At 42.3% G+C, this 24606-nt stretch overlaps 1 protein-coding gene across 2 annotated transcripts in view; it reads left to right on the top strand.

Moving 5' to 3' along the window:
- Window positions 1–23043, top strand: part of WDR41 (WD repeat domain 41) — a 31986-nt gene extending 8943 nt beyond the window's left edge. For both annotated transcript variants that reach the window (XM_054178446.1, XM_054178447.1), the window contains exons 3-13: window positions 3353–3401; window positions 5253–5384; window positions 5711–5773; window positions 6279–6390; window positions 8545–8607; window positions 12179–12289; window positions 13939–14123; window positions 17618–17739; window positions 18781–18869; window positions 20876–21009; window positions 22834–23043. In XM_054178446.1, coding sequence (XP_054034421.1) covers window positions 3353–3401; window positions 5253–5384; window positions 5711–5773; window positions 6279–6390; window positions 8545–8607; window positions 12179–12289; window positions 13939–14123; window positions 17618–17739; window positions 18781–18869; window positions 20876–21009; window positions 22834–22986 — 1213 coding nt within the window. In that variant the 3' untranslated portion in view covers window positions 22987–23043. The remainder of the gene's footprint in view (window positions 1–3352; window positions 3402–5252; window positions 5385–5710; window positions 5774–6278; window positions 6391–8544; window positions 8608–12178; window positions 12290–13938; window positions 14124–17617; window positions 17740–18780; window positions 18870–20875; window positions 21010–22833) is intronic.
- The last annotated feature ends 1563 nt before the right edge of the window (window positions 23044–24606 follow it).

Here is a 24606-nt window from a genome sequence, read left to right as displayed (position 1 = left end):
CGTGCGGCCATCAGGCCAGTTCTTTATCCACTGAATGGTCCATCCATCAAACCCATACTGCAGCAGCTGGGAGACCAGGTTGTGGTGCAGGACAGTGTGGAAGGCTTTGCTCAGGTCCAGGTAAATGACGTCAGTTGCTTGGCCTTCATCTATTAGTGTTGTGACCTTGTCATAGGAGGCCACCAGCTTTGTCAGGCAGGACTTGTCTTTGGTAAAGCCATGCTGATTGGACCTAGTCACCTCTTTGTTAGTCTTCTGCCTCAGCAGTGCCTCCAGGAGGGTCTGCTGCATGATCTTGCCATGCACAGAGGTGAGACTGACTGGCCTATAGCTCCGTGGGTTGTCCTTTCCCTTTTTGAAAATGGAGTTATGTTTCCCCTTTCCCCTCAGTGGAGACATCCCTGAACTGTCAGGACTTTTGGAATATGATAGAGAGCAGTTTAGCAACCTCATCCCCCAGTTCCCTCAGCACCTTTGGGTGTATCTCATTCGGTCCCATGGACTTGAACACTTTCAGGTTCTTCAGATGGCCACTGACCTGATCTTCACTCACAATGGGCAGTTCCTTCTTCAGTCCCTGCCATTATCTTCCATTATTCTGGGAGTGAGGCTGCAGCCCTTGCCAGTGGAGACTGAGGTAAAGAAGTCATTGAGAACCTCAGCCTTCCCCATGTCACTTGTCAGCAGGTCACCTGTTTCCTTTCTGAGGGGGCTCACACCTTCCCTACTCTTCTTTTTCCATTACTACACTTACAGAGATTTTTACTGTTCCCCTTGATCTCCCTGGCTAGATTTAATTCTAACTGAGCTTTGACTTCTCTAACCAGGTCTCTTGCTGCTTGGGCAGCATCCTTTTATGCCCCCATTGCAGCTGTCCTTTCTTCCACTCCTTGTAGAGTTTTTTTTGTGTGTCAGCATGTCCAGGAGCTCCTTGCTCATCCAGCCAGGTCTCCTAGCATTCTTTCCTGCTCTCCTCTTTGTGTGTGCTCCTGGGCATGGAGCAAGTGATCCTTGACACCAACCAGTTGTCCTGGGCTCCTCTTCCCTCCAGGGCTTTGTCCTAGCATACTTTGGGCAGCAGACCCCTGAAGCAATCAAAGTCTGCATGCCTAAAGTCCAGGGTTGTAGGCTTGGGGTATGCCTTCTTAGCTGCTCTGAGGATCTTAAATTCTATTGGTTCATGGTCACTGCAGTCAGGGTTATCCCTGAGCCTCATGTTGGTGACCAGCCCTTCCCTATTTGTGAACAAAACAAGGTCCAGCATAGCACCTTTTCTTGTTGGTTTCTCTACCATTTGGAGGAGGAAGTTGTCATCTGTGCATTCCAGGAACATCCTGGAATGCTGGTGCCTAGCTGTGTTGTCCCTCCAGCAGATGTCAGGGTGGTTGAAATCCCCCATGAGGATCAGGGCTTGTGAATGTGAAGCCACTTCTCTTTGCCTATGGAGGGCCTCATCTGCTTGGTTCTGCTCGTCAGGTGGCCTGTAGCAGACCCCTGCAGTAACATCACCTTCCCCTGTCTTCCCTGTAATCTTCACCCGTATGGTGTCAACCAGCTCATCATCCTTGGCCAGGTGGAGCTCCACTGATTCCAGCTGGTCACTGATACAGAGAGCTACATCTCTTCCCCTCCTATGCTGTCTGTCCTTCCTAATGAGCTTGTACCCATCTATCCCTACCTTCCAGTTTCAGTAATAGCCTCTATGACACAGCATTCCAGCTGTGCAGTGGCCTTTAATTCATCCTCTTGGAGAAGGGTGCCCAAGGTGTCTGCATTTGCGTAGAGGCACTTCAACTGTGCTGGCCACGTAACCCTCTTACGTGTATTCCCCTTGATGCCCTTGGGGTGTGTCAGTGCTTTGTCCTTGGCTTGTGTCAGGGCAACAGGTTGAGAGCCCTTGCTAGCACTCCATCCCTCCACCTCTGGTGAGCTGCCCCGTTGTTTGTCACAGGCAAGCAGGAGATTAACATCCTCTTCCCCCTTACTAGGATAGGTGTGCTCTGTGCCCTAGCTACAGTGTAGTTGTGGTGAAGATAAAGTGCCTGTGTAGGCAGATGGTTCGATATTCATTCCAGCCTATGGAAAAGATTGAATTTAGGTCAGACTATTTTAATGTGACATTAACATGCTAATATGAACCTATTTTTACCTCTTGTGCTATGTCTTTCAGCTGGATTTTTAGAAGTCAAATTTGGCACCTTAAATGCATTCCCTTTAAGCTTTTTTTAAAATCTGCAGTTTGAGGTATCATCCTATAAATGCTGAGCTCCTCTACCTGGGGCTGAACTTGGATGAGTGGTTTGTATCTGGTCACGTGTCTTGCTGTTAGTTGGCTTTGAGTAATCGTGCTTTGTTTTGGAGTTTGCTGCTGTGTGTGTAAGAGTTCACAGTATCACCAAGGTTGGAAGAGACCTCAAGGATCATCAAGTCCAACCTGTCACCACAGACCTCATGACTAAACCATGGCACCAAGTGCCATGTGCGATCCCCTCTTGAACACCTCCAGGGGTGCTGATTCCACCACCACCTCCCTGGGCGGCCCATTCCAATGGCCAACGACTCTCTCCGTGAAGAACTTCCTCCTCACCTCAAGCCTAAACTTCCCCTGTCACAGCTTGAGACTGTGTCCTCTTGTTCTGGTGCTGGTTGCCAGAGAGAAGAGACCAACCCCTTCCTGGCTACAACCACCTGTCAGGTAGTTGTAGAGAGCAATGAGGTCTCCCATGAGCCTCCTCTTCTCCAGGCTAAACAATCCCAGCTCCCTCAGCCTCTCCTCATAGGGCTTGTGCTCAGGGCCTCTCCCCAGCCTTGTTGCCCTTCTCTGGACACGTTCAAGAGTCTCAATGTCCTTCTTAGACTAAGGGTCTCAGAACTGGACACAGGACTCAAGGTGTGGCCTAACCAGTGCTGAGTACAGGAGCACAATGACTTCCCTGCTGTTGCTGGCCACACTATTCTTGATGCAGGCCAGGATGCCATTGGCCTTCTTGGCCTCCTGGGCACACTGCTGGCTCATGTTTAGGTGGCTGTCAGTCAGCACCCCCAGGTCCCTTTCTGTTTGGCTGCTCTCCAGCCACTCTGACCCCCTTTAAAGAAGAAAATTTGGTTCTGTAGTGTATGACTCTATTTGTAATACTATGTATTAGAATTCTTAAGCCTTGTTCTTTAAATTACATATTGATAAGCATCTGTTTAAATGTACTGACTTCAGTTTATAAACTATAACGGGGGTTTGCAGATACATGTTCTTTAAAGGCAGAGACTGATACATTTTCCTTGCATAACTGTCAATTGCATTTCTGTTGTGCTATACTGAAGTTCTCACAGATTTCCTTTTTTTTTATAATTTTAGATTTGCATCTGCAGGAGATGATGGAACTGTATTTCTGTGGAATGCTCAGGTGAGATTTATTTTGGTGGGTTGGGGATCGACCTCTGTTCTCTGGAGAGGGTGGAATTTGAGGTGAGGAATTACAAATGTCCAGTAGCAAAAAAAGCAAATTAAAGAATGACTGCAGTGCTGCTCTTTGAAAATGTAGTTTTCAGAGAAGATACGTGAACCCAAGGGGACAAGAGGTTTAAGAGTTAGAATGTTTTGAGCAGACATAGTGATTTTAGATCATTATGTGAAAAGCAGAACTGTGTATGAAGCTGTGGCTTTAATTCTTTTAAAGTATGTTCAGTGTTTGCTGTGTCTCTATCACTGATAAAATGATAGAGACAGGATGAGTGTTAGTCCTATGTCAAGGAAAGCTAGTACACAAGTTCAGTTGTTCAGCAGGAAGCCTTAAAGGGAGACATACTGTGCTGTCTAAACTATCACACTGAAATTATGGAGGAAAGAAATCTGACTCTAAACATTTTTAGGAATCTGAAAAAAAAAAAGTGACATTTGTGATGGTGTAATTTTAAAATACAGAAGGAGGAACTTGAAACTTTTCCTCTCTTCTGAGCAGTTTCAGTTAGTGCTTTGCTGTTGAAGGTTTTGGAAGAGGAAATTGTTTCTGAGTGTTCAAAACCACATGTGTGAGCGTATATACTCAGCATTCTGAACATGTTCTAGAACATCTGTATATAAAACCCATTTAGATACCCAGCTTAGCAACAGAGCTCCACTTTCTACTTCTGTAGGGTTTTTGTTACACTTTTTGTTAAAGCACACCTGTTGTAGTTTTAATTAAAAAACTTAACCCACAAGCGTAAAGAAGTTTAACTACCCTGTGTTTTAGTTACATGCTTAAAATGCCTTCTGAATGTTTGCGTGTAGCATTTTGCCATCTGTAGTGGCTCTTTGGGAGACCAATTCTTCCACCACAGGCAAAAGAAAGACTCAGACAAAATGGATTGCAAAAATGGTGGAAAGTTTAAATGGAAAAAAATGGTGAAAGTTTTACAGAAAACCACAAGCATTGTGACAAAGAGAGAGAGATCCCAGAACATACCCAAGAACGTCCCATCCCCACCTGGGGGTACACCCCAACCAGCGCTCTTTCTTCCCCCCCAACCCAGCCTTGGGCCTGGGCAGGCCCAAGGGAGGCAGCTCACGCTGTTTTACCTAGGCAGTGGTGAGGGATGAATGAGGAAGATGTTTTATAGGGGAGCAGGGCATTATGGGTGAAATACCTGGCTTCCTGTGACCACCCACTGGGCTGGGCCCCTTTTTGGGACCTCCCAGGTGTGGTCTGTGCAGTGGCATCCAGGCCAGCACCCAGCCTAGACCACCACACCATCTGACTAGAAAGAGTGGAAGTAACAGCAGCTTGAGGCTATAGATAACATACATACTGAATAAAACTGCAAGGAAATTGGCTGTGCTGTTTGCCATAATAATGACAAAGATATTTAAAATTTAAATTTGCAGTATTTAAAATTTTAAAAATGCCTTTTTTTTTTAAGGTTTGCCAACAAACCTGAATTAATGTAGTATCTGTTATAAAGGGTGAAAGACCAATATCTGTATTAAAATGAAATTTCTTTAATACAGACTTCAGTTCTTAAGGACTTGTAGAGAGTTTTTTAAACTCTTGGATTAAGTTTTATTTTATGTACTGTGCCTTTATAGTTATACCTAAATTCTGGGTAAGATTATGAACAGTACTGAAGACGGTAAGAAGTAAATGTATAAATTACTTTAGAAAGGGAGATTTTAGTCTTAGAAATCCTCACTTTGAAGGGTCATTGGTGTCCATCTCATATGCATAGTAGGCATATTTCAAATTTCACCTTTGGTTTTCAATATTTTTGTTTTTCAGACTGGAGAAAGACTTCTTGAACTTCATGGACACACACACAAAATTACAGCTATAGCACCATTTTCTTCATCAGATGCTTCTGAAGAAAAAAAACATTTAATTATAACAGCATCAGCTGACAGAACAGTTATTGTATCCTTACATGTAGAGAGGCTTTACATTTCTGTGGGCTTTTTTAATTTTATTTTTACTTTTGAAGGTAAAATCAAAAGATAGGCTGCAGGTTGTTTTACATTTATTGGTTGGTAGTACCCAGTAGGTATAGCTGAATTGCATAAGGATTTTAGTGGTTATTGTTCACAAGTAGATGCAAAATTAATCGACAGCATGCTTTTACTAATATGCTAATTTGGCCAAATGTTGTGAAGACAGTCAAGGTTTACAGGACTGAGTCTGCATGCCTGTTTCCCAATCTGTCATTTAAATACAGCTGCTGTTTCCTTAATGAGTAAAGTTAGATTTGGGACTGCACTACTGGTAGACAGGTTCGGAAAGTGTCATGTTTCCATTCTACTGTAAAGGTAAGCCGAGGAAACCTTAGGTATGCCTGTTGTTTTGTTGTGTACAAGAATCTAGTGTGTATGGCTTATGGGCCATATGGGCAGGTGTGTTAAAATGAAGAGCAGTGTTTCCCTTAGGAACGTGTACATAAAGAGTGGCTGATAAATGGGCACAATTCTTAATTAATTTTTGGAGCTTGTATTACCTTAATTTTCTTTTTTGAAAGGCTGTAGAGCAAAGGTCCTTCTGGGTTTTGGTTTTGTGATTTTATTGGAAAAGGCAACATATAGTCAAACTAATTATTGAATGGTAATAGAAAGAATCAATGAAAAATCAGATTTTGCATTGTTTATGGAAAAAACTCTCTAGTAGTTAATTAAATCTGTATTTCTATAGGAAAGGGGCACCTTAATGCTGTATCTCATAGTAATTACAACTTTATCTATCTGAAGCTCATAATCATTTCTTGGAGAAATTCCCTGTACAACCTTTGCAGGGGACATATATCTGATTTTTGTTCTGCAGTGTTTGACAGTTCTTCAAAGATTGGATGTATGGTTGTCTGGAGGGAGTGATCTATGTGTTTGGAACCGAAAATTAGATCTCTTGTGTAAGACCAGTCATCTTACTGATGCAGGTAAAAATGTAAATGACTCATTACAGCTGTTAAAGTGCAAGTAAAATGGATCTGTATAATGATGCAAAACCAACTTGGCAAACTCTCTTTAATTCTAATGATAACATTATGTGCAAGAGCCATTATAGTTTTTTAAATGTCAGACTTAATCATTTTAGAATTAAGACTGCTTTTAATCTCCTTTGCTGTGTGAATTTTAGAATATGTCAAATCTTGGTTACTCTGCATTAGGGTTAGACCTTTTATACTGAGTTACATGTTTGCTGTAATGTGGAGCAGATCCTTTGGCTGGCTTTCTCTGTGAGTGAGCAGGTGTTCTATTATTCCTAAGTAAAGCTTTGTAGTAGTAAAGCAGTAAGGATTTCTTTTTATTATTAAGAATCAGTACTTCTAACATAGAAAACGTAGGTTTTGCTAGAAATACAGTAAATTTAATCAGATCTCATTGTCAATCATGCTTTTCTATTAATAAGCTTATATATAATTTGCCACTCAAAGTAGGTTGCTTCATATTACTGCTGTTCATTACAAAGTACCTCTAAAGCTGTGATTCAGAGCTTGAAGCAATGGTTTTTCTTATTTTTATCATAGAATTGTAGTGGCAGGCAAAACCTGAATTGTAAAGGACATTAATGCTTCTTTGGGTTCAATACACCAAATACCAATTGGAAGTGGTGCTGTAAGGCTTAGTGTGAGATGCCATTGAAACTTCGTACAACGGGTCAATGGAATGTGCAGCATGGTCCCTAGCCTCTCTCCTAATTTCTGGCTTGCTTTGTGGTGAAAATCATTGCTTATTCCTTGGGGACTTTGGCTTTCGTGGTGTGGCAACACAGACTGAGGGAATTCTGTGCAGGATGATGGCAGTGTAACAGCAAGATAATTGTTGTATTTTGTCACCTCTTCTTCTTCAGCTGGCTTTGCACAGTATTTTAATGTTACTCATAATGTGGTAGTATCTAATAACTATGGTGCTGTATATACTTAGGGTCTCAGTCATTACCATAGTGTCCTTAATATGGTCCAGCATTAGGACATAAGGATCTTAAGTGTATTTAAAATAAAAACATAATGATTCTCAGCTTCATCTCAAGTTTGATGTTCAGAATTCTGATGGATTAAGGACCAAAAGGCCTGACCCAGCCTCCATCTGAGGTTATCTGTTCACTTCCAATATAATTTAACTTTCACTTCAGGCAATATGCTTTTATTTTGATAATAACTTACAAGTGGAAGGAAGATTAAGTGGTGTGTCCCTCAGGGGGCCCTACTGGGACCTGTACTGTTTAATGTTTAATGATATTATTAATGATATGGACAGTGGGATTGAGTGCACTATTGTCGAGTTTGCAGATGACACCAAGATGAGTGGTGCTGTTGATATGCTGGGGCAACCTGAACAAACTGGAGAGGTGGACCCAGGTGAACCTCAAACCTCATGAGGTTCAACAAGAGCAAGTGCAGGGTCCTGGGCTGTATCAAAACATGTGTGGGCAGCAGATACAGAGAGGTGATTCTGCCACATCACTCTGCTCTGGTGAGACTTCACCTGGAGTGCTGTATCTAGCTCTGGAGCTCTCAATACAGGAAGAACAGGGACCTGATGGAGGGGGTGCAGAGAAGGGCCACAAAAATGATCAGGGGATTGAAGCACCTCTGCTACAAGGATAGGCTGAGAGAGTTGGGGTTGTTCAGCCTGGAGAAGAGAAGGCACTGGGAAGACCAAATGGTGTCCTTCCAGTACCTGAAGGGGGCCTGCAAGAAGGATGGAGAGACACTGTTTACTAAGGCCTGTAGTGCTGGGACTGGCATGATGGCTTCAAACTAGAGAAGAATAGATTCAAATTGGATGTTTGGAACAGATTCTTCACCAGGAGGATAGTGGAACAGTGGAACAGGTTGCCCAGAGAGGTGGTTGGGTCTCCGTTGCTGGCGATGTTCAAGGTGAGGCTTGACAGGGCCCTGGGCAACCTGATATAGTTGAGGATGCTCCTGCTAACTGCAGAGGAGGTTGGACCGGCTGACCTTTGGAGGTCTCTTCCAACCCACGCAATTCTTTGATTCTGTGATTTATTAGTAAGTAACTAACAGGTTGCTGTATTTTCTTGTAGCCAAAGAATAACTTTTTCTCCCTTATCTCCTGTGTTTTGAAAGGTGTCAGTGCTTTGGTTGAGTTGCCTAAAAATTGTGTTGCAACAGCTGTTGGCAAAGAGCTAAGTGAGTATATTGCATTTCTCTTAAATGTTGTTTTTCCTTCACAGCAGCTGCTTGTCAGAGATACCTATGAAGAGCATGTTACTGGAATTGTATAGGAAGAGTAAATGCAGGGTGTGATTAGCAACCTTTTTTCCCCTTACTTGACAAAGAGGCAGGGAGTAGTAATCTTATTCAGGATTTTTGTTGCGATCTGCATCATAAAACTTTTGTATGTTTATTGTTATTGCCACCTGTATAGATTGGATTATGACAATCTGTATTTGTCCTTCTGGAGAAGGTCTGAAACACATTACCTGAGTTATCAGAATCTAGACTTCTCTAGAGTCTTCTTATCCCAAAATCAGGAGTAGAGGGTATTGCTGGTCTCATAATACTGTCCAAAGCCATAATGAGACATTATGGTGGTTTCTGTTGCTTCACTTGGAGATAGGGTTTTCTATGAATGTAAACAGTAAATCATAGGCTACCTGGCAGTGGAAGGTGTTTTAACTAAGTATTTATAAAATGTCAAAATTTGGGGAAAAAATCCAGAGGAGAAAGATCACTGAATCAGTAAAACAACAGACTTTGCTCAGAATAAAAAAACAGCTGGGAAAAAATATCTGTTCAAAGAACAAAGAGCAAATTAAAATGAGTTGTCTTTTATTTAGACATTGATATATAATGTAAACATCCATCTAAACTTCCTGTAGTTCTTTTTAAGTGCCTTTGACATACAAATGAAATTTCAGTGTTGGTTAAAACAAAGTCTTGGCTCTTGACAATCTTGATTGTTATTCAAAAGGATGCAATAATCTTACAGTAAAAGTTTTCAGACAGTTGAGTCTGAATATGAGAATAAGTTTTACTTTTAGTTTACTTACCTAAAGATGTCTAATACTTTTCACTTATGCTTTCTGCAACTTCTGCTGTTGACTGATTGCTAAAATTTCAGAGTTTCTAGGCTAAAGTGTTTATCCTGTAGTTGCTATAGTGAGAGGCCTTCATAATAACACTGAAATAACTTCCCTTTTTTTTGGTTTTGGTGTAGTAGTGCTGTGAGGGGTCATAAGTGACTTTGCACATCTTGTATGTGCTTATAATATGTTTTAGTTTGTCTTCTTGAAAATGATGGGGTTTATTTAAGAATAGTTATGTTGTTGTGGCCGTTTGACATTGTGCCTTTAAGAAAGGGGCACACTGGCTAAATGTTTGTAAAATATTTTGGTATTCTAAACGAATTTCATTGGCCAAGGATTGTGGGAGGTCAGATTGGACCCGGGGGAGCTGGGAACTTTCTCTCAGTCTTCCTTCCTTCACTGTCCCTCTCGGCTGGATCTACTTCTGTGCTTCTTGCCAAAAGATAAGAACTAACTCCCTGTGCATAGGCCTCCGCTTGCTGTACTAACTCCCTTTTTGTCTCTTCTTCTACCTCTTTTGGGGGAGAAGGGAGGTAGGGGGGTGAAGGGGGCACAGGGGGAAGCCCCCTCTGTGGGGGGTCTGGTTTCTGGTTGAGTTCATTTGCTGTATATTCCTGTATATATTGTAAAATACCTGTATTTGTTGTGTTACATAGAATCTGTTTCCTTGTAAAATATAATCTCATTTCTCCGACTGGGTTTAGCCGTGGTCTCTTTCTCAGTGGGGGAGGGAAAGCAGAGCCTTTCCTTTCAAACCACCACAGTTGTACAATTCGGCAACTTCAGATATGTTTAAGGATGTTGTTAGAACATGTAGGAGAAAAATTAGAGAGGCAAAAGCCCAGTTAGAACTCAAGCTGGCCACTTCTGTGAAAAACAATAAAAAGCATTTTTATAAATATATTAATGCTAAAAAGAGGGGCAAGAAGAATCTCCACTCTTTATTGGACCTGGAGAGTAACACTGTAACTAAAGATGAGGAAAAGGCTGAGGTTCTAAATACCTTTTTTGCCTCAATTTTCAACAATAAGGCAGGAGGACTCCAGGATAACTGGCCTTCTGAACTGGTAGACGGGGTCAGGGAGCAATATAGTACCCCTGAAATCCATGAGGAATTAGTCTGGGACTTGCTGAGCCACTTGGATACTCACAAGTCCATGGGACCAGAGAGCTGGCCAAGCCTCTCTCTATCATTTTCCACCAGTCCTGGCTCACCGGAGAGGTCCCAGATGACTGGAAGCTGGCCAGTGTGATCCCCATCCACAAGAAGGGTCAGATGGAGGAACCTGGAAATTACAGACTGTCAGCCTGACCTCAGTGCCGGGGAAAATTATGGAGCAGATCATCTTGGGGGCAATCACTGCGCACCTGGAGGATGGCCAAGGGCTCAGGTCCAGCCAGCATGGATTTAGGAAGGGCAGGTCCTGCCTCTCCAACCTGATCTCCTTCTATGATCAGGTGACCCGCCTGGTGGATGTGGGGAAGGCCTGTGGATGTAGTCTACCTGGACCTCAGCAAGGCCTTTGACAGCATTCCCCACAGCAAACTCCTGGCCAAGCTGTCAGCCTGTGGCTTGGCCAGCAGGACTCTGTGCTGGGTTAGGAACTGGCTGGAGGGCCGAGCCCAGAGGGTGGTGGTGAATGGTGCCACATCCAGCTGGCAGCCAGTCACTAGTGGTGTGCCCCAGGGCCCAGAACTGATCCCCATCCTGTTTAATATCTTCACTGATGATCTGGATGAGGGGATTTGGTCCATCATCAGTAAATTTGCAGATGACACCAAGTTGGGAGCAGGTGTTGATCAGAGGGTAGAAGGACTCTGCAAAGGGACCTTGACAGGCTGGACAGATGGGCAGACTCAAACATGATGGCATTCAACAAGTCCAAGTGCCAGGTGCTGCACTTTGGTCACATCAACTCCCTGCAGTGCTACAGGCTGGGGTTGGAGTGGCTGGAGAGCTGCCAAACAGAAAGGGACCTGGGGGTACTGACTGACAGCTGGCTGAACATGAACCAGCAGTGTGCCCAGGTAGCCAAGAAGGCCAATGGCATCCTGGCCTGTATCAAGAACAGTGTGGCCAGCAGGAGCAGGGAAGTCATTGTGCCCCTGTACTCAGTGCTGGTTATGCCACACCTTGAGTCCTGTGTCCAGTTCTGGGCCCCTCAGTTTAAGAAGGACATTGAGACTCCTGGATGTGTCCAGAGAAGGGCAACAAGGCTGGTGAGAGGCCTTGAACACAAGGAGAGGCTGAGGGAGCTGGGGTTGTTTAGCCTGGAGAAGAGTGGGCTCAGGGGAGACCTTATTGCAGTCTACAACTTCCTGAAGGGTGGTTGTAGCCACGTGGGGTTTGGTCTCTTCTCCCAGGCAACCAGCACCAGAACAAGAGGACACAGTCTCAAGCTGTTCCAAGGGAAGTTTTGGCTGGAGGTGAGGAGAAAGTTCTTCCCAGAAAGAGAGATTGGCTGTTGGAATGTGCTGCCCAGAGAGGTGGTGGAGTCACGGTCCCTGGAAGTGTTCAAGGGGGGATTGGATGTGGCGCTTGTGCGTGGCACTAGACATGGTCTAGTAGTCATGAGGTCTTGGGTTGCAGGTTGGACTTGATGATCTTTGAGGTCTTTTCCAGCCTTATTGATTCTATGATTCTATGAATTTCTCTCTCTCTACTTTTGAAGTAATTTTTAGGTTGATTCCTTCTGATGACGAGTCTGAAGGCTGGAATGTCCATGAAGTAAAACGCCTTGTTGACCATCAGGATAATATTTTGTCATTAGTCAGTGTCAATGGTAAGATTTGTCATGTAATGTTACGGGGTTTGTTAGTTACTAGTGAAGTATTTAAACTATGAAGCTTTCATTGGAACCAAACTTTTAACTGGAGTTAAACTTTGTAACTAGTAGATGTGCCTTTCTGTGCAGCTACAAAGGTAGTGAAATGTGAAAATATAATAGATTTATTTGTGGATTAACAGTGAAATTAATCTAAGCAGGTTATGCTGCAGAAGAAGCAGTGCCTTTGATGGGAATGGAACTCTGGGGCTTCTTCCTGTTGGGAAGGTTTAAAATTCCTTTTTGTTTGTTTGTGTTTGGTTTGGTTTGGTTTGGTTTTGTTCTTGTTCTCTCTGATTTGTAAAACGGAGTATACGATGCCACATACTTGGCAGTTGTAGTCCCAAAGTAGCAAAGTTATGGTTGCGCAGTTGTGAGCTTGCACATTTAGAGGTTCTGGAAGATAACACAGCCTTTGCTGTTCATTAGGGAAATACTGAGCTACTAACTGAAATTCTGTTTACTGTAACACAGGTATCATCCCTTTCCACTTTGTTCTTCCCTGTCTCTTAATAGAACACCACCAGACCCCAGGATGGTTTATTCCTGGTGTCATAGGTGGTGTCTGTAGTAACACAGGGTCGCTGTATGTGGTAACACAAGCACAGCTTCCAAGCCAAGATGTTTCCAAGCGAAGACCTTTATTGTGAAGACCATAGAAGAGCAGCAAAGAAGTTTCTTGCATTACACAGTTAACTTACATATTTTTCTAGTGTAGTGTTGTCACACTCTGATTGGTTACATTGCTACTGACATGCACTTAAGCAAAGCGTACAATAGGTTAATGGTAGCCAACAAGCTTCTTAACATACCCAGCCAAATCCTGCCTGGTCTCTCTCAGTTAGTGATAAGGTGTACATTCCTAATTCAAGACAAAACATAGCCATCCTAAAGCTATCTGAAATCAACCCTTCTCCTACAGGTTGTCCTTGGTCTTACTTGTGTCAGCCTAGTTGGCATGAAAGGGCTGTGGTACAAGAAGCCAAAAAGAAGAAAGATACTCTGGTAGTTGTTTCTTAGGTTTCATTCTACCCTTTTCTGCCTTTTGGTGTTACAAAGAACAGCAATAGTTGGCAACAGTTGGCTTAAAAAGGCAATATGCTACCTGCTACAACTATGGTTGAAGCAGTTCCTTTCTACATGTAAGAAATTTGTGAGCAGCTAATTCATTCTTGCCATTAACTCATCCAGTTAATTTGTGATCGTTTCTTTTTATAACAAAGACATGCTTTACTGTGTCAGAGGAGTGCTAATACACCTACTTATCCAAGGTGTACAAGAATTTTGTGTGTAGGCAACAAAAGAAAGTCAAGCACTTGCACATGCTTCTCGGAGTGATCCTTCTCTTTGTGCACTGTGACCAAAGAATGTTTTCCTTCCTAGTTTTAATTTTACAGTGGACCTCATCTCCTTTTGCTCACCTGAGCTATGCATGGTGATCAAATGAGTATTTACTCAAAAAGGGAGGTATTTTTCCCCAGTCAGGTATGTAGTACGCATTTTGCATGGCTTCACTTGTTAGTGGGTTCTCCTAACTGTCTAGGATTGTAAATTTGTGTGAAATGTGTTTTGTAGTATATAAGGTGATTGTTTCTTTTCTCTTCTAGACTTGACTTTTGTGACAGGTTCTCATGTGGGTGAGTTAATAGTTTGGGATGCACTTGACTGGACAAAGCAGGCATCTGAGTGCAACTTCTGGGACTCTGCTGTCCATCCAGATGTACAGCCAGAAATAAAGTTATCTCAAAGCCCAAATGAAACTTCAGTCCAACACTTAACATGTGATGAAGAGGTAAAAAACTTTAAGCAGAATAAACTACTTCAGGTGAACTAGCACAACCTTACCACAGAAAGCCAAGTGTTTTGTGTTTGCTTGTTTTGATATGAGAGGCTTCTTTGAAGCGTGCACAGCTATTTTTAGACAGTCAACAGTTTTTATATAAAATTCTAGTTGAGCTAACTGAAGGTAATAATACATTGATAATATGGGGACTAACATAATCAACTGTTACAAAAGCATTTCTTTTTGACTGATGAAGATTTATTAGTTGTTTACAGTACCACTGGAGAAAATTAAGGGGTGTATGTTTGTAGGAAAGCAGAAAGTATCTATGGAAGGTTTCAGGACAAGAAAGAACAACAGGACATTGATACTGGAAGGATGGCTTGAAACGATTCCTGCCTCACCAACAAGGGAGTCCGTGCATGCTTTCCGATATATGTTTTGATGGTGTACATCTTTCATATTCCTGGAATTTCTGAAAATGCAGTTTCCACAACAGTGTGACTCTTGAACAGTTACAGCTGATAGTACTATGAAGTGAAGCAGAGAAGTAATGCCTCTGTACTCAGCACTGGTTAGGCCCCACCTTGAGTCCTGTGTCCAGTTCTGGGCTCCTTAGTTTAGGAAAGATGTTGAGTTGCTGGAATGTGTCCAGAGAAGGGAAATGAAGCTGGTGGGGGGTTTGGAGCACAAGGCCTGTGAGGAGAGGCTGAGGGAGCTGGGGTTTTTTAGCCTGGAGAAGAGGAGACTCAGGGGAGACCTTATTGCTGTCTACACCTACCTGAGAGGAGGCTGTAGTCAGGTGGGGGTTGGTCTCTTCTCCCAGGCAACCTGTGACAGAACAAGAGGACACAGTCTCAAGCTGCACCCAGGAAGGTTTAGGCTGGATGTTAGGAAGGAGTTCTTCACAGAAGGAGTGATAGGCCGTTGGAATGTGCTGCCCAGGGAGGTGGTGGAGTCACCATCATTGGAGGTATTTTGAAAAGACACTGGATGAGGCACTTGGTGCCATGGTTTAGTTGATTAGGTGGTGTTGGGTGATAGGTTGGACTGTGTGATCTTGAAGGTCTTTTCCAGTCTGGTTAATTCTGTATCTGTATCTAAATACTGTGCCTCTGTTCAGGTGGGCTATACTCAATTGCGAAGAGCACAACTCCAACCCCAAAATCATTCTTCTATAATTGTGCTGTGGAGACAGTCTTGAGAGTTCCTGATCAGAACACTCAAGCAGAATCCAGTTTTGTTCAGGAAACACAAAAATCCTCAGGTTGTTACTTCCTTTTGTGAAATGCTGCCAACTATGAGGGCAAAAGAGAAGATCTTTCCTAGTTAGGGTACAATGGGATTCTGGTTTGGAGCCTATTGGCCCACTGATGGAGAATGATTAAGAAAGGGATTGCTGAAAATGGATGTAGAGATGTGAGCCATGACACAACAAAAGCTGTAGAAAAGCCTCAGTGTAGTCTGTGGGCATTTGTCTGTCTGTGAAAAGAACACTCCTAAAACACTGGAGTGGGGTATGGATGAAAAGAGATACATCTGTCTCTAAGGGTAGGAGTTTTTTGTTGTGGCTGTGCAGTACTGGAAGGAGAAAAAAGCCATTCCTGTTCAGAAGTTTTGTAACTTGGTTTAAAAGCATTTTGACTCTCTGCTTGAAAGCATTACACAAGGTATGTTTTAATGGGGGAGAAAAGAATTAAAACATTGAGTGTGAAATCTCAGGTTGCTGAAGGCTTCCTGCTGTTCCTGGGACTGAACTAAACAAATTGCTGGAGCATTTTATGTCTTGTGAGGCTTTTGAATGATGGTGGTTTTAGAATTTTGTCCTGAAATACAAGGCACTTCCTGGGCAGAGCTGTCTTTATTGTAAAATTTCTACTTAGAAAGTGGTGAAGAAATGTATTACTATAATTACTTTGTGCTTTTTGATAGCAGGTAACACTGTTCTTCATGTTGGGGTAAAAAAAAATAAAAAGGTGATTTCTGTTTGGAGCTTTGCCAGGAGGCATGGTACTTGGAGAACATGCACTGGTCTAGCTTAACACTGATCTTGTAGGCAAAATATAGTTCGGAAACAAGTGGGATGGTATAGGTTCAGCAGTATTCAAAACAGTGCTCTGGAGAGTATCTGCTGTCCTGACTCCTGTGTGTGATTTTAACTTGCCTGTTAAGATAGGTGTACAATTCATGCTTTATCATCTCTTTCCTTGGGGTTTTGAGGTGACCAAATTTTGGCCACAGGCTTCTGTGGTTTGTGAAGCTCTGAGACTACATGAAACTCAAGATCCTGTCTCAAGGTGGAAGATTGTAAAGAAGGTAGAGATACAGGAGCAGAACAGTGGTGTGGAAGACCATTGAATTAAGCCTCACATAAACCCAGGAAAAGAATAGAAATTAATTTGGTGATGTTTTCTTGATTTGGTAGAATGCTTCTGAAATATGAGCTTAGTTTCAGAGCTCTTGGAGTTTCCACCATGGATGTGCATTAAAAAAAAAAAACAACAAAAAACACCAGCCCCACCTCCCAGAGAAAACCTAAAAACCCCAAACAAAACTCAACAAAAACTGGACAAAGTTCTGACCAATGAATGGAAGCATTTTGCTCTCCTCTGGTAACAAATATTTATCATGTGTAGGTACCCATGACTGTATAGTGTCTTTCCTGACATCATAAGTTATGAGGGAGTCCAGGTCCAACTTTCTCTAAACTGTTTGTGGCCTCTTAGGGCTGTGATGGTTATGAGACTGAATTGCTGCATTTTTCAGGAGGAGAACATTGAATACAGAATGATTCTAGATGTTTGCAATATTGTGTAATATTTCTGTGAGAATTTATTTTCTGTGCTCAGTGGAGCCAAATGCTTGAGCAAGACCTCCCTGTGCAGCGTCAGTTATTTTTTATTTTTTTTTAATGCCAGAAATATAGAACAGCCTCCTGTATTCTCAGTCTTTCTTGATAAGAGTTTCTCAAAACAGAGCAGTATTTTCACAGAATCACCAAGGTTGGAAGAGACCTCAAAGATCATCAAGTCCAACCTATCACCACAGACCTCACGACTAGACCATGGCACCAAGTGCCACATCCAATCCCCTCTTGAGCACCTCCAGGGGTGGTGACTCCACCACCTTCCTGGGCAGCCCATTCCAATAGACAATCACAGAATCACCAAGGTTGGAAGAGACCTTAGAGATCATATGTTAGTATTCTTGGTTTCTGCTTAGACTGTAAGGTACAGGATGAAAATAGAAATGAAACAACTGTTTATAGGAGGCTATCTCAAAAATGGAGATAGGAGGCTTACTCAAAAAAAAATAATAATCTGTGTTTTTTACTATAATGTGCAGATTCTGTACGTGTGGGGTAAAGGAGTAACACAAGGACAGAAACAAGTTAGATAATGTGGGTGAGATGATGTCATAGTGCTGCTGGAAATCCATTACATGCAGGGCAATAACCTTCAGTATCTGTTTCTTTAAGCTGTGCCATTGAATTTTCTTTCCAGTGTGTGTTTGCTGCTGTTGGGAAAGGCATATATGTATATAATCTTCAAATGAAGCGTGTAATTGCCTGCCAGAGAAATGCTCATGACTCCTCTGTACTGCACATTGAGAAGCTTCCAAACAGGTATGAGTCATGGTGCGTTTTGTTAATGCAGTAAAGAAATACAGAGCTTGGAAAGGTGGCTGGACAGTGTGTGCAAAGCTGCATTTGAATTTTAGAGCAGGGACTTGATCTTTAGTTTGATCTGCTTTTATAAGATAGAGCTTGTTGATTTGATTCTTGAAAGTGCACACTGTAATTCAGTGTGGGGGGAAAAAAGCCCAACAGCACTTGATGCACTGACTTAAAAGTGTCTTGGCTGTTTTCAGAATCAGTCTTGACAATAAAGCACTGTTGTCAGTGTTGTGGAAATGCAGCTTAATGACTCTTCCATGAAACAAGTAATGTATTTAAATGTTTTGCTCTTCTGCTAAATACTTTGCAACAGTTGAAATGTTTTAACAAAAATAACTTCCAGCTTGTGTTCATTAGAGCTGAATTTCTAACTGAAACTTATTTTGAGAGCCAAGTTGGAGATTTTGCTGCATACCTATAATCCAATATTTGTATTGTTAGATCCCTTTATACTCATGCTCAATGGAGCAAAAGTCTGTCAGAAGATTAAAATTAAGGCCTTGATGTTGTAAGGTTGGACTAGATGATCTTAAAGGTCTCTTCCAACCAATTGTATTATGTGATTCTGTAAGTGCACATGTTGTTCTAAACTGTTCCAAACGTGTATAGAAAAGGTGTCTTTCCTTCTGTCATTTTTTTTCCTTAAGAAAAAATGGTTTTGCTTAATAAAAAGTAATCTCCTAGAAGCCAGCTAGTGGAACTGCCTGTGGAATCTAGGCTTGCTATTTAATGTAATTTTTTTTACAGAGTAGTATGCTTTTAAAATGGGATTGAAAAATGTGTATTTTTTCCACTTCTTCTGCAAATTCATTAGAATTTGTCCCGTTACAAATGCACCTTTTGGAATGTCTGAATCTCCTGCTACAGTTGAGAGTACTACCAGACTAGTGTAGAGCCTGAGGCACTTAGTGTCTCTTTTATAGAAACATCACAAGATGACTTGTGTGGATAAGCCTCTGTGCTCATATTGCTTGTTGACTGTTTTAACAGGCAGCTGATTTCCTGTTCAGAAGATGGCAGTGTGCGTATCTGGGAGCTCCGAGAAAAGCAGCAGCTGCCAGCTGAACCAGTTCCAACAGGTCTGCTAGCAGTGGGGGTGAAAAAGAGCCTTTCAAAAAGGATAACTGGAAACCAAATATTCACCATATAGGAGTAGAGAGGACTTGTTAAAAGAGTTAATGTGTTGTAGTCAATGACTAATAACAGGTGTGGGAGGGAAACTGAAGAAGACAAGGGTTAATGGCTTTAAACTAAAGGAGGATGGATTCAGACTAGATGCAAGGAAGAAATTATTTTTTATGATGAGGGTGGTGAAATGTAGGAACAGATTTCTCGGAGAGGTGGTAGATGGCCAGTCCCTGGAAATGTTCAAGGCAAGATTGGATGAGGCTCTGAGCAACCTGATGTAATTAAAGATGTTGCTGATCAGTGAAAGAAAGTTGGACATATAAAAGGTGTCTTTCAACCCAAAGCATTCTATGATTGTCTGATTCTAAGTCACGGGTGTAAAAGCCTTCCAAAATCTGATATGGGAAGTTAGAAGGTCCACCTGAAGCAGTTTTATATTTAAAGCTTATTTACCATTTTGTTAAACCAGCTGATAAAACTGTAAAATTGTGACCTCTCCTGACAAACCCTGATCCACTTACTGTACTGAATAATGCTGGATATTCTGCCATGCATCAGCATTACAGTTGCAGGACCTTAGGAAGAAGGCTAAAGGAAAGCTTGCAGCTGGCACAAGGGGGGTTAAAAAAAAAAAGCCCTGCTTGAACTTGGAATGATGTTGGGACTCAATTTGAGGCTGTATCCAGCCTCACATGCTGCTTCTGGGCATGTATCCAGCCTCACTGATACACTGCTTGTGGGCATCGCAGGCTTCAGGGCTAGTTGCAAATGATTTAGGAAGTGTTTTCCCCAAATACAAACATTGCCTGTGTACTGCTTGCTTTTCTTTAACCAGGCAAGCAGTTTCCCTGGGCACTGGTAGATGTGGCCTTGGACATATGCTCTGGAGAATATAGTGTTACGGACTGGGAACAGCAGTGAGGTGTTACTGTGTCCTGTAGGAATTTTTATGTGAACTGTGAATAATTTTTCTTGATAATCTTGTCTGCTTGGCTGTTTGTCTGTTGATGGCAAATTTACAAATGTCTTTTTTGCTGCCTGGGTTGATTTAGAAACACCTTTTCAGGAATGTTGTGTCTTCAGTATTGCTGGTGACAGGTGATCTGCACGCATCTGCTTCTTACTGTGCCAAATGGTCTTTGGTTTTACATTGGAAATTTATAACTTACATGACTGGAGACATTTGAAATAAATCACATATAATGGTGAGATAGGTGGATTGCTGATTTGCTCTAATTTTGTTATAAGGAATCGCCAGACTACTTAGTTGTTAATTTCTCCAGTTATCTCCCTTACTCAAGGGCCGTGGTCTGGCTCTCTGCTTGTTGTGTATGGTGATGGGGCTGAGGAAAGGGTCAGGAGCTGCACTGCATTCAGAACTCAGCTCGCTTACTTCTGTCAGTTGATCTGGAGGCTGTGGCACAGATGTGTCTTTTCTTGCTATCTAAATGGGCTGTAGTAGCTACAGTCCAGTTTTGCTGGTAGTTTTAAATCTGAAGGAAAAAAGACAGTGGGTTGTATAAACCCAGGCAATTCAGCATCAGAAACTTGCCAGCACTGTAATGCTTTAGTGCAGAACACATAGGGGAGAGTCTTGCACCTCATTTCTCTTCTCTTTGCACAAGTTTGGGAGGACAGAGCAAAGGTAACGTCACTGTCCTTTGCATTAAGTTAAGCAGTCCTTGGATTTCTTTCTAAATCCTTACATTATCTTGTCCAGGTGTGTCATATAGCATGTTTGTGAAATTGCATCTCATAAGGATGAAAGATAAAGTAGTGATGCTTCCTTCACTACTCAAGTAGTGCAGGTGTAGAAATGCTGTGCAGTACAATGCTTCTCTCGCTTTGCCATGCAGACTGTCCTGCTTTTAGATTGGCTCATGCAGATCTTCCCTCATCTAGAGGAAATAAGTTGTATTTGTGATTTTTGCCAAAATTAAAATATCTCTTTTCCAAGGTTTTTTCAACATGTGGGGGTTTGGAAGAACAAACCGGCAGACAAACCAAGCTGCTAAGAAGGTGCAAGAGAATACACCTACGTATTTCCTTGAGCTAGTTGGTGATTTAATTGGTCATTCGTCAGCTGTGCAGGTAGGTCAGCTGTAGTAAGAACAAGAAAAAGGTGATTTCACTTGCTAGTGTAATTTTGGCAGTGTTTCTTAAACAGCTGTCTCTTTTGATTGTCTGACTCTGGGGTCTGGGAATACATTGAATGTGCAGTGTCTTTAGTGCAGTGTGACATAGTACAGATTGACTTAAAAGTTCTAATGAGAACTCAGAGGATTGTACATGCAGATACATACACACATCCTACAGATAATCTGGATGTGTATGGGATTTCTCTGTAGACTGCAAATGGTACTGCTAGGAACTGTGTGTTTGTTACAGTTTTCATATGAATTTCACAATCTAAGCACGGGCTCAAGTAAAACAAAACCTGTTCACTAAATGCTTAAGGCTCACAGCACAGAGGTCTAAGGAGGTCTTTCAGTATTAGATCAGGTACCATTCTGTGCTTCTCTTTGCCTAATACAGTATGGTGTTGTTCTGTGTGGCCTTTTCCCTCAACACCTTTTTGTGTTTGACAAACTTGTTGGAGTAACAGACTTTCTTGCAGTGGACTTTCACACACATTCATGGGGAAAGGGCAGGCAGAGAGAAGTAGTGTGGTTCTGGAGTGGATTTGCTCACCAGTATTCATGAGACTAATAGGATTTCAGAACTGATACTGCCAAAAGCTGCCAAAAGCTGCAAACTTTACACATGTAGCTAAGGTGTAATGTTCCGCTACAGGAATTTCTGCAAGGCTTTCAGCTCCATTCTGCCATCTTTCTGAAAGGCTCTTGAAAGAGGCTCTGTATATTATCAGTATATATGGAAAGTCTCTATCTCAGAAAGAGGACACAGTGTAACTTAGAAAGAGGCAGAGCGAAGATGGTAAGAAACACACGCTGGGTCTTTGCTGGGATGCTTCAGAGCCAAGGAGTAACTGAGATGATGGTAGATGTGATTTCCTGAGAAGTTCTACATATGGAAAGTGCCATTTTAAAACTCAGAGACTGCAGCAGTTGTGGCTGGAAATGTTGAGTAGTGATGAAATGCGATGGTCAAAGATGTGGGCTTGACCAGAGTATTTCTGCTGGAACCACATAGCTGGTAAGTGGCTGTTCCCCGAGGAGGTGAGCTGTAGCAGTCCTTGGTCTGACTGCTGCCCCTGGGCAGATCCCTTTGACAAGCTGAAGAGCTGCTAGCATGTTATAGTGGCATCATGTGACACGGTTCCATTTGCTGTTCTGTTGAACTGCTATTAGTAGCTAATGTTAGGCAGCCTTAAAGACATTTCTGAAGTCAGGGATGCATACATGACTTGTCAGTTCCACTGCTTTTGCAAAATCCCACCACTGCTGCTGTATGCTCTTCTCCAGTGCTGCAGTTCTTGCTGGTTTGGATTCCTCTGTGTGACCAGGTATACTGTGATGTCTTCTAAAGTTGTTTACTCCTTTGATCCTTCCAGGCCTGGTGATAGGCACCTGCAGTGTTGTGTGGGAAGGGGGCAGTGTACCAAAGTGAAAGAACAATGGTTTTTTCTTCCTAAGAAATGAGATTAGAGTTCATGAAAATCCCCTACTGCTGACTCGTAACAAGTGTCTCCAGTACTCTGTACCTTAGCTTCCCTATCTGTAAGGCTTTACTGCTTTTTCTAAACTGAGATCTTTGTGTGAGGTGTTAACACTTGTCTTCCTGCAGGGACCTTATGACATCTGAAACATAGAAAGTACACTTTGTGGTTCTACATGCCTGTGTTCGAGCAGGGCCATTTCAGACATATTTGTGTAGTCCAGCTGTACACTGAACATTTAAGCAAGTTGACAGTCTCATGTGAGCATCGTGGTAATAGTAATTGTTTCATTGCAGATGTTCCTGTACTTTGGTGAGCTGGGACTGGCTACATGCTCTGCTGACCACCTCATCATTTTGTGGAAGGATGGTGAACGAGAATCTCGACTGCGCAGTTTAACACTGTTTCAAAAACTGGCGCAGAATGGTGATTTGCAGAACAAGTTTTAAACTGCTTGAGTACAGGCTGCATTATACATAAACCTCTCGATGTGCGTGTGTGTGTGTGTGCGTGTTAGATGTGATGCAAAGGAATGTCTGAGTAACATGTCACATGTTGCATTGGAATTTTTATTAGTTGCTACTACTCAAGGGAGAATTTTGCATGTTGAAATGGCCTTGGCTTGCTCTGTCAGCAGAAATGACATTCTCTTTGAAAGACTGAAGATAATGATGATTCATTAAATAGTTTCTAATACTGTTTAAAAACAGCAGGGGTGGGGTGGGGTCAAAATAAATTTTAGTGAAAATCCTTGGATCATAACTACAGCAGTTGGGGGCATTCCAGAGTGTTAGGTGAAGAAAGGAGGCACAGAATAAAAATACCAGAGGCTTCCTGTTTCATGTAACTTATTTATTGAAGCTAAACTTTACTCAGTGATGGCTCAAATTTACGTATCTACCAAAAAACCCAGAGGAAACACTTCTCAATAGAATTTCTGCATTTGCAGTTACTATCCTGCACCAAGGGTAAGAGTGAGAGTGGTGAAAAAAAGTGGGCAATACCTGCTTGTTGGGTTTTAATTTTTGGCAAAGCTACTCAGAGTAGCTGCAGTCTTTCTGTGGCACTATTACCATGTCTAGCATCAAGTATGATTGGTTTGGTCCTTCCATACTGCATTCATCAAATCAGTTTCTATCCAATAAAAGCACTGGACTTACCATGGATTTTCAGGTTGTAAAATGCTTTTGTAAGCAGTAGCAGATGATGTCTTCAGTACCAGCTGTGCTGGGTTACACTCATCCTAGGGGTGGGCTGCGAGAGCCCTGCTTCTCCAGGGGACAAAAGAGACCCGATCCAGGTGAACAGAGAGGGATTTGGTTTCTCCCTTCCCGGAGGAAGGGTCCCCTGGGTCAGAGGTGGTCTGTTCCATTCCCCCTTCCTGTCCAGCAAGCCTATGAAAAGGAAGACTCTGCAACCATTTGCTGTTTTTGCTCCTGCCTTGCCTGTTCAAAAGCATCAACAGCTGCTGCTAGCCTCCTGGTTCTGCCACATGGTCAGGCCTAGTCTCCCTGCCTCATCCATGCTTCCCTAAAGGACTGAAGTCCACATACATGGAGGGAGATATAAGGCCATCCAACTTTGGGTTTGTATATTTTCCTAATCATCCTTAATCCTTACTCTTGTAAATCCTCCCTGTTACTGCTATATATATGTTTGTTTTTTTTTTGTTAAAAAATTTACTTCTCCCACTTCCAAACCGGTTCCAGATTATTTTTTGGTAGATTTACCTCCCTCTCTTTTCCCCTACCCCTGTCACCCCCTTTTTTTTTCCCTTTCCTTTTCCTTTTCAGGGAAAAGGAGGGGGGTGGGGGAGAAATTCTCGGGTTTTGCTACCATCTGAGCTCTTAAACGCCAGTTAAGTCTTTTCGCCGGTGGAGATGATTGGAATCAATACAGCTGACCAATATGATCAGGTATTGATCCTTTATTGTTCCAGTAATGCAGGCCTATGGCACAGGCCTATGGTGAGAGTATAGCACAGTAAAGCAAAGCATAGAAAGAGAAGGGACAGGAAAGGCAGAAGTGCCTAGCAAGGGAACTTCCACAACTTATATAAACTTGGTATG

Source organism: Dryobates pubescens, chromosome Z (assembly GCF_014839835.1).
Source record: "Dryobates pubescens isolate bDryPub1 chromosome Z, bDryPub1.pri, whole genome shotgun sequence".
In the NCBI taxonomy this organism is placed as follows: Eukaryota; Metazoa; Chordata; class Aves; order Piciformes; family Picidae; genus Dryobates; species Dryobates pubescens.
The sequence above is the reverse complement of the archived record's forward strand: the minus strand, read 5'-3'. Positions and strand labels throughout refer to the sequence as shown.